The sequence below is a fragment of the Saccopteryx leptura genome, chromosome 3 (assembly GCF_036850995.1).
Source record: "Saccopteryx leptura isolate mSacLep1 chromosome 3, mSacLep1_pri_phased_curated, whole genome shotgun sequence".
Lineage (NCBI taxonomy): Eukaryota > Metazoa > Chordata > Mammalia > Chiroptera > Emballonuridae > Saccopteryx > Saccopteryx leptura.
Window position 1 is genome coordinate 244,366,124 of NC_089505.1, and position 12,563 is coordinate 244,378,686.

Genomic DNA, 12,563 nt, shown 5'->3' on the forward strand with positions numbered 1-12,563 from the left:
TTCACCTAATAGGGAGAAAAGACCCAGTCTCCAGGACTGTGTAGGTAGTGGAAGAGGCACAGAGCCTGGGACGCAGTGAGCACACAGTGAGGCCAGCCCTGCTGATTCTCAGCTCATCACGTGTCTTCCTCTACGCAGGTATGGTCCTCACAGCCCATCTGCACCCACGGGGTCAGATCTGCATTTTAACCAGACCCAGGGATCCTTGAGTTCGTCGCAGTTTGAGAAGGGCTGATGCATGTTACCCCTGAAGAGCAGCATCCATAGCTCTGCACACCTCTTCAGGGGCAGGGAGGTTTCTCTTACTGCTCTTTTCCTGGTTGTGCCCATCATGTTTGGGCTGCAGATGTACCTGGGACAAGTCCCAGCTAATGACCATCTTTGTCAAAACCCTTGCCTTCCAAGCATGTGCTGCCAGGGCCTTGGAGAGTTCAGGTGCCCCACACAGTGTGAGCGTTGTGGTGGGTGTGATGCAGTGGAGCAGTTTGAACCTGCAGTGGTGGACCTGCAGGTTGGTGATTTACATGCAGCAGGAGCCAGGAGCCGGGGCTTTGAGATCCGGAGTGGGGCAGGGGAATTTTACTGGAGCAGACTCACTGTCCTTCCTTCTGTCTTGGTGAGAGTGCCCTTTCAGAAGTGGTTTCCTGGAAAGGAGGCCTTGTTCATTGTAGCACTCTTTATTCATAGGAAGTGCTTTAATGGTGCCTGCCCCTTCCCCATATGCATGTTCCATGGGTACATAGTTATCTCCTGGGGAAGGGATGGGCATTGCTAGGGCCAGCCCTCTGAGAAGGAGCAGGTCCAGTGGTGGGATTCAAATTATTTAACAACTGGTTCTCTGCCCTAATGACTATTTCAAGTATATAAAAAAAATATGCTGAAAGGTGGATTATTTCATGCATTTAATTCTTAAATAAGAATAAAAGAGGTATACAAAACTAAATTATGTTATGAGTTTTAAGATATTAATGAAAAATATTAAATAATACCTGACAAAAAACAATAAAACTGTTATTTAAGATATTTCCATATTGCTTCTTGATTGGTGTCCTTACTGGCAATTTTCTTTGTTTTTATTTGAGCATCATTGGCTGTGTGATTTATCCTTAACCATCTTTTCACTGTAGGAGTAGGATCTATTCCTTTAGAGTGTAAATTTGTGATTTCCACTTTGGGTACCTTAGAGAGAACCCTGATTACAAATGCCATTTTAACAACTGGTTCACCAAACTTCACAAAAAATGAGGTATCGGTTCTGCCGAACCGGCGTGAACAGGCTGATTCCCACCACTGAGCTGATCCTCTGGACTTTGGAGGGCAAGCCTTAGCTGGGCAGGTGAGAGATGCAGGTTTCTCTGGGTACTGCTTGAGTACCCAGAGAATGAGAATGGTCCCAGGTGGACGGAAAGTTGGTCTCTGATCCACAAAGGGAGGTAGACCAGGCAGGAACCATCCCACTGTGAATTCAGTCACTTGAGGAGGAACCCTTCCCCTTTAACTTAAAAATATATATTCCCAGGCCTGGCCTTTGTAATTCTGTAGGCTTTAGGTGGTATCTTGGTATAGGTAGATATAGTCCCGTGCTGACACATAGCTGGTTTGGGTGTCTCAGCTGGAGAGTTCTGTCTCACGGGCCACCATCTAGATGTGTGTTGGGGTGTTGGGGCCTTGGTCAAATCCTGACTTATTTTGATTGGATCTCAGCCATGGATAGGAGTGACAGGTCAGGCCTCAGCCTGGGCCTTGGAGTTGGAGGTCCTGGGGCTGCAGTGGCCCATGCAGGGCAATGAGATAGCAATAGAGAGAGAGAGAGAGAGAGAGCATGCGCCCAGGGGTGCAGGGGTGGTATGAGGAGGAGCTGAAACTCTTAAGCCAGAGGCCAGGGCAGGAGGCTCTGCTGCCCTCACATGGGGCCCTCTCCTCTGTGGCCAGTCCTGCGGAACTGAGGGTGAATATTTGTTCAAGGAGCTGGCAGATGCCCTTGAAGGCGAGGCACAGCCCTCAGGGTTAGGGACTTCGTGTGTTCATCCTCTCAGATACCAATGGGGTGGTATCCCCACCTGATGGCCGGAAAATAGAAGCTTACGGAAGTAACCTGGTAGGTGGAGTTTGCACACCAGTAAGTGTGTGTGGGGGGCATATGTGCACTCAGGGTGCAGAGCCAGCTCTGAGCCACCATGCTGGGTTGCCGCATGCATCTGGAGGAGAGCTCTGAGCAAGGGGTGGGTAGAGCAAGGGCAAAACGAGAGGGAGGGTGGGCAGTGAATCTCTAAGGGCTTTACTGCCAGGTATTGTTCCTTTGCTTTGGAGCTGTGTGCCTGGGGGAGGGAGGGTGCTCAGTAACATGCACAGGGCACACAGTTTAGCTAGGGAGATCTCAGGCAGCTGAGATGACAATCCCGGGTGGTCAGAGCAGAGTGTGGCCAGATCTGGGTTTAGAGTAAGTTTGGTTCAGAGTATGAATACCTGGTCAGAAAGAGGAGGGTTGGACTGGGCCAGGATGGTGGCACCTGAGAGAGCTTCTTAGAGGTGGAAATTGAACTGGGCCATATGACCAAGTAGTCTCATTCCCCATGGGAGCCTCAATCTGCAGGGGTGAGATGCTCAGGGCCTATTTGCTCTGGAGTCTGCTGTGCGCAGGGCTCTGTCAAGAGAAAGTCTCCATTTCCCTGAGGGATCACCAGCCCGTGTCAGCGGTGTTCAGGGCTTCCTAGCCTTAACTGGACTGTGTACTGCAGTGTTGGGCAGGCCAGGGTCTGTTGGGGGACCCTGTGGACAGGCAGGAGGAAGCAGGGGTAGGAGGGAAGAATATGGCTTTTATCTGGGGCTGTTGGTTGTGGTGCACTGCTGTCTCAGTCTGTGAGGGTCACAGTCCTGGGAGAATGCCTCCTGTGGTTGAGTCCCTGGGGCACCTGACATACCAGCCAGGGTCCAGTTCAGGCCTGGCTTGGCGGGCAGAGGAAAGTAGGATGAGTTGATAGGGTGATAGCTGAGTGACAGTGGCTGGAGGTGTGGAGGCAGGTCCTGGCCATTCTCAACCTCACTCTGCTCTGGATGGGAGAGTTAGACAATGGTGAGGGAAGTCTTTTCTCTTCCTTCCTGGCTGCCCTGAAAAGCAGGCCCAGAAAGAACCCCAAATTCCCTGGGAAAGAGCAGGAGAAGCAAAGGGAAGGTTCTTCTTATAAAAGATAGGGTTGGAAAGGGCAGGGGACAAGGATCCTTTGGGCAGAGGACCTGAGCCTTATCCTGGGTTAGTGAGATACCCCCCTTTTACGAGAGGAGGACAAACAAGCAGCCCATTCTTTGGCTCAGGCAACTGAGGAGATAAGATAGGAATGGGTGTTTTCTTGTCTCTTTCTCCTATTATGACAGAAATATATGCTCCTTATGAAAAATTCAAACAGGATAAAAATAGACAATGTCGGATGTGATAGCTCCCTGCAGCCTGACTTCCCGAGATAACCATGGCTAGTGCTGTGGTGTTAGTGTGACCGGTGGGGCTGAGGGCCCCTGACCTTTATGCCCCAGCAAAGGATGTGTGTGCTTGCTGATTCCAGCTGCTTGAGGCTGGGAGGGTTTGGGGCTGGAGGCCATACACAGCTCTTCTGCCCCACCTCCCAGGATCTTCCTGCCTTAAATGGGGTCTAGGCCAGGTCTGGGGAAAGTGACTAGGGCTTGGCCTTTAAAGACTCTATGTGGTGTCTGACCAGGCGGTGACGCAGTGGATAGAGCGTCGGACTGGAACACGGAGGACCCAGGTTCGAGACCCCAAGGTCGCCAGCTTGAGCGCGGGCTCATTGTATTTGAGAAGGCTCACCAGCTTGAGCCCAAGGTCGCTGGCTCGAGCAAGGGGTTACTTGGTCTGCTGAAGGCCCGCGGTCAAGGCACATATGAGAAATCAATCAATGAACAACTAAGGAACCGCAATGAAGAATTGATGCTTCTCATCTCTCTCCCTTCCTGTCTGTCCATCCCTCTCTCTGATTCTGTCTCTGCCCCCTCACACACACACACAAAGAAGACTATATGGTGCCCAGTGTTGCTAGTGGGGACCTGATGCTATTCTAATTCCTGAATATATGAACCTGTCTCTCCTCTTTGGAAGCCTTCAGGGTCTCCTTTCTGTATCTGGTATTCTGAAACCACAGAGATACCTATTGGCTGGCTTTTTGTTCATTGTACTTCATACTTGGGGGTCCTTCTGTGCTGGTGTTTATGTCCTTCAGTTAAGGAAAACTTTATTGTGTTTTTTCTTTCTTTGTTTATTTATCCTCTTTGTGTTGTTTGCATATGCTGTTTATTTTTTTTTTCTTGGTTAATAAAATTTATTTTAGAAAAGTTTAATGTGTACAGAAAAACTAGTGAGAAGTACAGAGAGCTCCCCCCCTATATACTCCTTAAACCCCCCCTTTCCTCTGTTGTTAGCATCTTGCATTAGTGTGATACATTTGTTACAACTGATGAGCCAATGTTGATACAGTATTATTAATTAGAGCCCTTAGCTCACATTAGGGTCCACTCTTTGTGTTTTTTATTCTGTGGGTTATGACAAATGTATGATGACATGTAACTATAGTCATAGGATTATACAAAATAGTTTCATTGCCCTATAATCCCCTGTGAATTGTTGATTTTCAGGTTGCTCGGCTTTTGTCTTATTTTATGAATGGGAAAGATGACTCCCAAGCCTCACACATGGGACCAGACTGCCCTCTTGTTTGACTCGCCAGTTATTTGGTTGTGGACTTCCTTGGATTGACCTCTAATAATCACCTCATTTTTGTCTTTCTTCATTCTGAAGATTTCCTCCAATTTATCTTGAAACACATCCTTTGAATTTTTTAGTTCAGCTTTCTGTGCCGGGGAGGTTACACATTCTGGGTGCTAGTGAGAGAAAGGGGCCTGATTTTCACTGAGTCCTGTTTTCAGCTGTACCTGACCCTATCATTTGGGCTGCTCTCCCTCAATGCAGACTCTTTCTGGTTCAGTGTCTGCAGAATCTCTCCACTCACATCTATGGAGATGGGCAGGAGTGTGACCTGGGTGAATGGGTACAGCAGCCAGGCAGAATCAGCTTGGTCAGCCCTTCCTTTTGGGCCTTCCCCTAGGAGTCTGAGTGGTTGGGGGAGGGTTTGAGGAAAGGAGAGGGAGGAAGAGCTTCATGCACACTCGTCCCCTGGACGGTAGACTTCACCCACCCTGGCCATGAGTGTGAGGGTCTCTCTGGGAGTGTGTAATGGAAAGAACATGGGCTTTGGGTATAAAAAAATCCTGGCTTCTTGGCTTCCCTCTCCTTCCTGGTAGTTTGTGCTCAAAGGACTCCTGATCTGTGAACTTGGGGTAGTGTCTGCGATCTCATGGGCTTGATGTGAGGTGTAAGTAGTGGGAGTGGGAAGAGACGCCGTGCACTCCATTGTAACACGCAGCAGATGCTCATCAGATATGAGCGTTTTCTCTTCCCTGGTCTCTTGCTTAAGGCCCTTTTATGCCATCCTGTTTGCTCCTACATCTTGCAGAGGTGCTCCTGGTGGGTGAGTCAGTGAGTGGGTGAGGTGTGTGTGGCCATGCACCAGGGTTCCTGTGTTCTTGGCCCAGGGCCTCTGGGTGAGCTATTCTTTCCTGGGCTCACTGGTGGCTCAGAGCAGAGCTTTAGCTTGGACTGGCCAGCGGAGATGATGTTAACAGGGAAAAATGTGGGCAGGTCTATCTGTAACAGGGGACTGGAGATGTTAGAGTCTTTCCCAGACCCAGCGTCACCCCTCTGGGCCTCAGAGTGTCAGCTGTAGAGGGGATGGGGCCGGGGAGAGGTCTCTGAGCTCCAGGGAAGCTGCAGGGTTTGGAGGGGGCTGTGGCATGGTAACCCCTGCCCTGCCTGGTAGCACCGAGGAACTTCCCCTACTCAGGATGTAGTTTCTTTCATCGTGGAAAAGTGTTGGATAGTTTTCACCTCTGCCTGTGATGTGGAAGGCAGGGCCTGTGTGTCAGAGCAGGAGTTGGTGAGAAGCTGTCATGGCCGTATGAGGTGATGGGCACTTGTGGAGGCCAGGCTCCCTGTGTCTGTGACCAGGCTCTCCCCCCACCCTTCTCACAGGTGGTACAAGCTACACTCCAAGGCAGGCAAGAAGGAGAAGGAACGTGGGGAGATCCAAGTCACCATCCAGTTCACTCGTAACAACTTGAGTGCCAGCATGTTTGACCTGTCCATGAAGGACAAGCCGCGGTCCCCCTTTAGCAAGATTAAGGACAAGATGAAGGGCAAGAAGAAGTATGACCTGGAATCCGCTTCTGCCATCCTCCCAAGCAGTGCCCTGGAGGATCCCGAGCTGGGCAGCCTGGGCAAGATGGGCAAAGCCAAAGGCTTCTTCCTCCGCAACAAGCTGCGCAAGTCATCCCTGACCCAGTCCAACACCTCGTTGGGCTCGGACAGTACCCTGTCCTCAGCCAGTGGGAGCCTGGCCTACCAGGGCTCTGGGGCCGAGCTGCTCACCCGTTCTCCTAGCCGCAGCAGCAGGCTGTCCACCGAAGGGGGTGAGCAATGAGGGGCCAGGCCTGCTGCAGAGGGGAGCGGAGGTCACACTTTCCCTTCAAGGGAGCAGGGGAGGCCCCAGGCCAGGAAACGGCTTCTCTTCCCTGTGCTAACCCTGCGTGTGCTTCCTTTTCAGGCAGGGACTCTGCACAGTCCCCCAAGTTGTTCACCCACAAGAGGACCTACAGCGACGAGGCCAGCCAGATGCGAGCAGCTCCTCCTCGAGCCCTTCTTGATCTTCAGGGCCACCTTGACGCCACCACCCGCTCGTCTCTCTGTGTCAATGGAAGCCACATTTATAACGAGGAGCCCCAGGGCCCCTTGCGGCACCGCAGCTCCATCTCCGGTCCATTTCTACCCTCCAGCTCCCTGCACAGTGTTTCTTCCCGGCCCTCTGAGGAGGGACCTCAGTCTGCAGATGACTCCTGGGGCAGAGGCAGCTGCAGCACCAACAGCTCGGAGGCAGTGCCTGGACAGGAGGAGCTGAGCACTCAGGCCAAAGTGCTGGCCCCAGGGGCCAGCCACCCTGGAGAGGAGGAGGGGGCCCAGCTCCCAGAGGGGAAGCCAGTGCAGGTTGCCACACCCATGGTGGCCTCCTCTGAGGCTGCGGCAGAGAAGGAGGGAGCCCGGAAGGAGGAACGGAAGCCCCGGATGGGCCTTTTCCACCATCACCACCAGGGGCTGAGTCGAAGCGAGTTGGGGCGCCGTGGCTCTCTGGGGGAGAAGGGCCCCACCCTGGGGGCCTCTCCCCATCATTCATCCAGTGGGGAGGAAAAGGTCAAGAGTAGCTGGTTTGGTTTGAGGGAAGCCAAAGAACCAACTCAGAAACCCAGGTACGTCCTTGGCAATACCAGCTTTGCCCCTCAGGAAGGATGCTGGGTGTTTGCAGCCTGGATCCCAGGGCGGGAAGGAGGGCTGATGATGTGGCCCTTGGGCAGACCGCGGGGGCTCTGGCTTTGCATGGTTGAGTGCAGTTCTCCCTAAGCCAAGGCTCTTTGTCTGCACGTGGAGGCAGGTGAGTCTCAAGAACATGGTGCTCTGAGGGCCCAGTGTATCGAGGAGCACAGCTCTTCCGCGGTGGGCCTTGCTTCATGAGTTGGTAGAGGGAGGAATAGGAGAAAAGCAAGAAGGCCATTTGTATATATTCTATGTTATTTGACCTCCACCTCTTGCCCTCTGGCCTCAAGGTAAGGAAGACTTGGCAGGTAGAGAGGTGGGGCCTGGGGACCACACTTCAGACTTCCTCACCCTCCCTGAAGCTAGCCAACTTCCCCAAGCTGTTCCTGCTCAGTTTTTATGTCTCCCCCCCAAGAGGACAGTCAAGTAATTGATGCCTCCACCCCTTCCTCAATGCACCTACCTCCAAGTGCTCCCCTGCCCTGGCAGGAGGTTGTGGGAACCTCCCCGGAAATCTGTAACCTTCTGTACTTGGAGACCCTTGGGCTGTGGCCCTCTATGGGCCTCATGGTCTTGAGGCATGGCAAGTGCTGATTATGATGGCTGCTTTGTTCTGAGTGTGCTCAGTCCCACCCTAAAGGAGGGATGCAGGAGTCCTTTACCTGAGGCCCTGGACCGAGCTCCTAAGGGGGTTCTGATACCAATTAGGATTATGCATCCTGTTCCAATGGGGGGAGGGGTTGTTCCCCAAGCATCCAAGGGATTCTCTGACACTAGCTGGGTGTCCTATAATTCAGCTCAGTTATGACACTGTTTACTGAGAGCATCAGATTTCATGGGTAAAGGGCTCAGTTCTACAGGACAGTCCTACCTTCCCCCCTGCTTTAGATGCCAATTGAAAATCATGCTCCCACCTGGCCAGCAATACATGGGAGGCTCCAGCAACTCCCCCCTTGGGTTTGACCAATTTGCTAGAGCAGCTCCAGAACTCAGAGAAACATTTTACTTACTAGATTACAAATTTGTTATAAAAGGCTATAGCTCTGGAACAGCCAAATGGAAGAGATGCGTAGGGCATGGAGTGGGGGAAAGGCACAGAACTTCCATGACCTCGCTGAGTGCAGCCACTCTCCCCAAGTTTGCAGGTGCTCGACAGCTCTCCCAGTCCTTCTGGGGTTTTGTGGTTTCACCACATAGGTGTGAGTGATTGATTCAACCTCCAGCCTCTTCCCCACCCCTGCCCCCAGAAATTTGGGTGTGGGACTGAAAGTTCCAATCCTCTGTTATGGTTGGTTCCCTTGGCAACCAGCCCCCATCCCATTAGGTGCTTCGAAAAGTTCCCTCAGTAATGGAAAACCTCAGTTGTGGGGAAAGGGTATGTTACAAATAACAAACACCCATTTCACCCTCATGGTACTGAAGTGTTTTCAGGAACCGAGGATAAGAGACCAAATATAACAGAAGATGCTCCCATTGCTATTATCAGGAAATTTCAAGAGTTTTAGAAGCTGTGATCCAGGAACTGTGGATGAAGACCACATATATATGGGAAATATGTATTTCTTATAAATTACATAATCACAGCCCCTGACCACTACCCTGGTCCCTTTGCCTTTTCTAACTCTTTAGTCTTCAAAAGCTGTTGAGTTGTCCAGCAAGGCCCATGGTGGGGTCCAGGCCTAGGCCATAGGCACATGTATTTCCCTTCTCAGAGGCCTTAGTCCGGCCCTGGATAGGAGGCCCAGCTGGTGGCCTCATAGACGGGTGTGTGGGGTGGGTCAGTGTCTGGGTGAGGCCACTCTTTGCTTCCTTTGTTTAGTCCATCACCCTGGTTCCTACTGCCCAGCCCCAACCTACCACTGCCCACGGTAACTGCTGGCTACCTGTAGCCTACGGGAAGAGCAGGAAGAAAGGGATGGGCCTTTCTCAGATGCACAGGCTAAGCTTGGTGGCCCTGTAACAACTCAGAGTCCTTTGTAGGTGGTTGAAGGGGGAGAGGTGGCAGAAGACGTAGGCAGGGCATTTGCTAGGAGCAGCTATTGGCTTGGGTCAGAAGAGGCAGGGGCATGGGCTCAGTGCTGTCATTTATGAGGTATCTCTGGGCCTTTTCTGGGACAGGACAGATGCAGGAGGACAGCTTTCTGTAAGGTCATTTCTGGGCTCTTGCTCAGGCTTTGGGCTTAGACCCTGGCAGGCCATGACTTTTGAGTGATGTTGGGGTTGTCACTGCTCCTGCTTATGGCCTCTGTTTTCTTTCTCCTATTTCTCTGTCTCCTAATGGCCTTGGACAGTCTAGAGAAGTTGGGTCATTGACTGACATAAGGAAGCTGAGGTGTTTTTGTTCTCCTATTTGAATTCTGAGCTTGTCTTCAGCTGGCTGGGGGTGTGTGGGACATTTCTGCCCTCCCTCGGGCCCATCTGCAGGAGCAGGCTCTGCGGCCTTGCATCCAGGCAGGGTGGGAGGGTCTTCCTTTGGGTAAAGGGCTTGGCCTAGAGAGGCGTGAAACCCGGCCATTGCTCTCCATTGGCATCACCCTGGGCCTGTGTGCCTTGTGGAGACAGGGAAGCTGGCCTGGAACAAATGACTATTGCTGCTTACCCAGCAGGCTTGCTTAAGACTTTTGGGGAAATATGAGAGGTGAGCTGACTCACAGCAGGAAGCTGAAGGTTAGACACCCAGAACTCGACTGACTGAATGGAGCTGCAGGATCCCCAGCTGGGGACACGGGGAGCCTGTTCCCTGGTCCTGAGGTTTGGGTGCCTCTGCCCTGGGGCTGCAATTGCAGATTGCTGGGTGCTCTTCACTAGGAAGGGCAGCAGCGCCCTCTGGTGCTCCCAGGTGGCACTGATGCTCTGTGGAAAGGCCTTTAGTAGTTTGTGTTGGGCACACAATATCCAGAAAAAAAAATCCAAAGAAAATCTGCTGCTGTTGGAAAAAGCAGTGGCTGGAAGAGAAGGAACAAGGGTCTGGAGGGCTGAGAAGATGGTCCTGTTCCTCCCAACCTGGCCCTCGTCTAACAGGTCCTGTGGCTGTTACACTAGGCCCCTACCACCACCTCAGGCAGATGCGTGCCTGCGTGTGTGCGTGTGTGTAGGGGGGAGGGAGGGAGGGAGGGAGGGAGGGAGGGAGGGAGGAAGTTGGAAATGCAAACCAAGCCCCATCCAGGCCCCTGGACACATGCCTACTCACCAGTCCTGCTGTGAGCCATTCATTTCGAGCTGCAGGGCAGGCTACTTGGTGTCTGTTTAGGACTGTCAAGACCATGGCTATTAACCCTGGCAGGGCCAAAGTGGATTGTTTTTGTGTCTGTCCCTCTGTTTCTATTCCTTTTAGAGGGTCAGCTATTCAAGGGCAGGTTACTCAGTACCCTGCCCCTCCCCCCCATCTCACTGACCATAGAACTTTGAGCACAGTGTGGAAGCAAGTAGTGAATACAAACATTATTTTAATTGTGGGTGAGTGTGGTACAACACAGGCAAGTGTATTGTGGCCTTTCAGGATCTCTGCCTCTGCCACAGCCCCTCACCAGGGAGTAGGGGTGGACAAAGTCCCAATGAGCCTGGAGTGGGCAGTGGCCACCAAAAGGGCTTGCATTCTCAGTGGAGTAAATGAATAACTATGCTGTGTGCGCCCAGCGCCATAGAGTTGGTGTGGCCATATGTCCTGTTTGTGCCTGTTTTCCTGGCACAGTTAATAGTGTCCATTTACCAATATTTAAAATATTCCAGTTTGGAAGAGAAATTATATGGTTTCCCTCCTTACAGCTCACAAGGCCCAGTATGTGCCCTCATTGTGCCCTGGACACGTTTTCTGGACATCCAGGCACATCTCAGGAGATGACAGGAGATCATCGCTTAGGAGTGATGGTTGAAGGGCATGTTGGCTGGGGGTGTTTATGTCTCAAAAGCAGGCTTTGGGGAACTGCCTGGTGGTGAGGCTTTCTGGGTCCACATGCCATCTCTGGGATCAGTGAGTGGAAACAGCAAGGACACAGAGCTCATCTAAGCCTAAGGAAATGCTGTTGACCAGTTAATTCTGGCCTCCAGCTACAAAGGTGGCCTGGTGGTATAGTGAGTTTCCCAGTGACAGTAGTGTTGAAGAAGACAGGGGCTGTTGGGCTGAAGAGGTGATTCCTGCATTAAATGGCTGGCTTAACCAATTGTTTGAAGGTTTTTGCAGGCCTTAAAGTTTTATTTCCATAGCTTGAAGGGGCAGAGCCATTTGGACTTCTGACTTTTCCCCAACTTTTGGTGCTAAAAGAGAAGATTAATTAGCATATGATGAAGCCCCCACTGCTTTGGCGGGGGTGGGTGGCACTGTACTAGGCTGGCAAGGTGGGTTTTAGGATTCAGGTGTTTATGTCTGTCTTTCAGGGCATAACCTGCAAAGCCAACCACGTTTGGGAACGTGTCTCTGATCTGTGCCAGGTGGAATGGTAGGGAGAGGGGATGTCTTAAAGTGAGATTTTTAGAATGTGCATCATACGGAGGATGAAGGAGGTGTGGGGGAGGGGTTTGTTGCTAGTTAAGAGGGATGGACAAGATGCTCTTAGAGGGAGCCTGCCCAACTCTGGGGAGCCTGCTGGGCCTGACACCTGGAGTCCTTACTCCAGGGACAGCTACTCTCTGGTTCCATGCCAACGGGTTTGTGTGCACCCCTGGGGAGCCATTGGGAGTTGCCAGCCTAGCCTGGGACTCCAGCTTGCTTCCCTGCAGCTCTGCTGCCCTGTAGTTCTGACTGCCAACCCAACTGCTGCAAAATTACAAGGGTGAGTGGGGTCAGGCTGGGTCTGAGCTAGGCACTGTTTATTATTTGATGGGGTTCTCTTCCCCCAGGCCTTTCTGGGCACTTGTCTTAAAGGAGAATGGGGAAAGAGGTGACTCAGAGCACCCAGCCCTGCTCTTGGGGGCTGAGGCCTGCTGGCAGGGTTGGCTGTGTCTCGTACGGGTGCTCCAATGGGCACCTCAAGGCAGGGTCTGGAGCTGTGTAGTGGTGGTACATCGCTCTCCTTGGACCACAGGTAGGCATGTGTGCCTTGGCCCTGGGGCTTACGTGAAATGAAGGGAGAAGGGATGTTTGCAGGGGTTGGGACTCTGGGCCTAGGATTCTCCCTTTCAGTATCATCACCATGTTGTGACT

General features: G+C 52.1%; 1 protein-coding gene across 3 annotated transcripts in view; it reads left to right on the forward strand.

Annotated features, from left to right (window-relative positions):
• Window positions 1–12,563, forward strand: part of RAB11FIP5 (RAB11 family interacting protein 5) — a 39,031-nt gene that overhangs the window by 17,274 nt on the left and 9,194 nt on the right. For all 3 annotated transcript variants that reach the window (XM_066377992.1, XM_066377993.1, XM_066377994.1), the window contains exons 2-3: window positions 6,092–6,528; window positions 6,663–7,359. In XM_066377992.1, coding sequence (XP_066234089.1) covers window positions 6,092–6,528; window positions 6,663–7,359 — 1,134 coding nt within the window. The remainder of the gene's footprint in view (window positions 1–6,091; window positions 6,529–6,662; window positions 7,360–12,563) is intronic.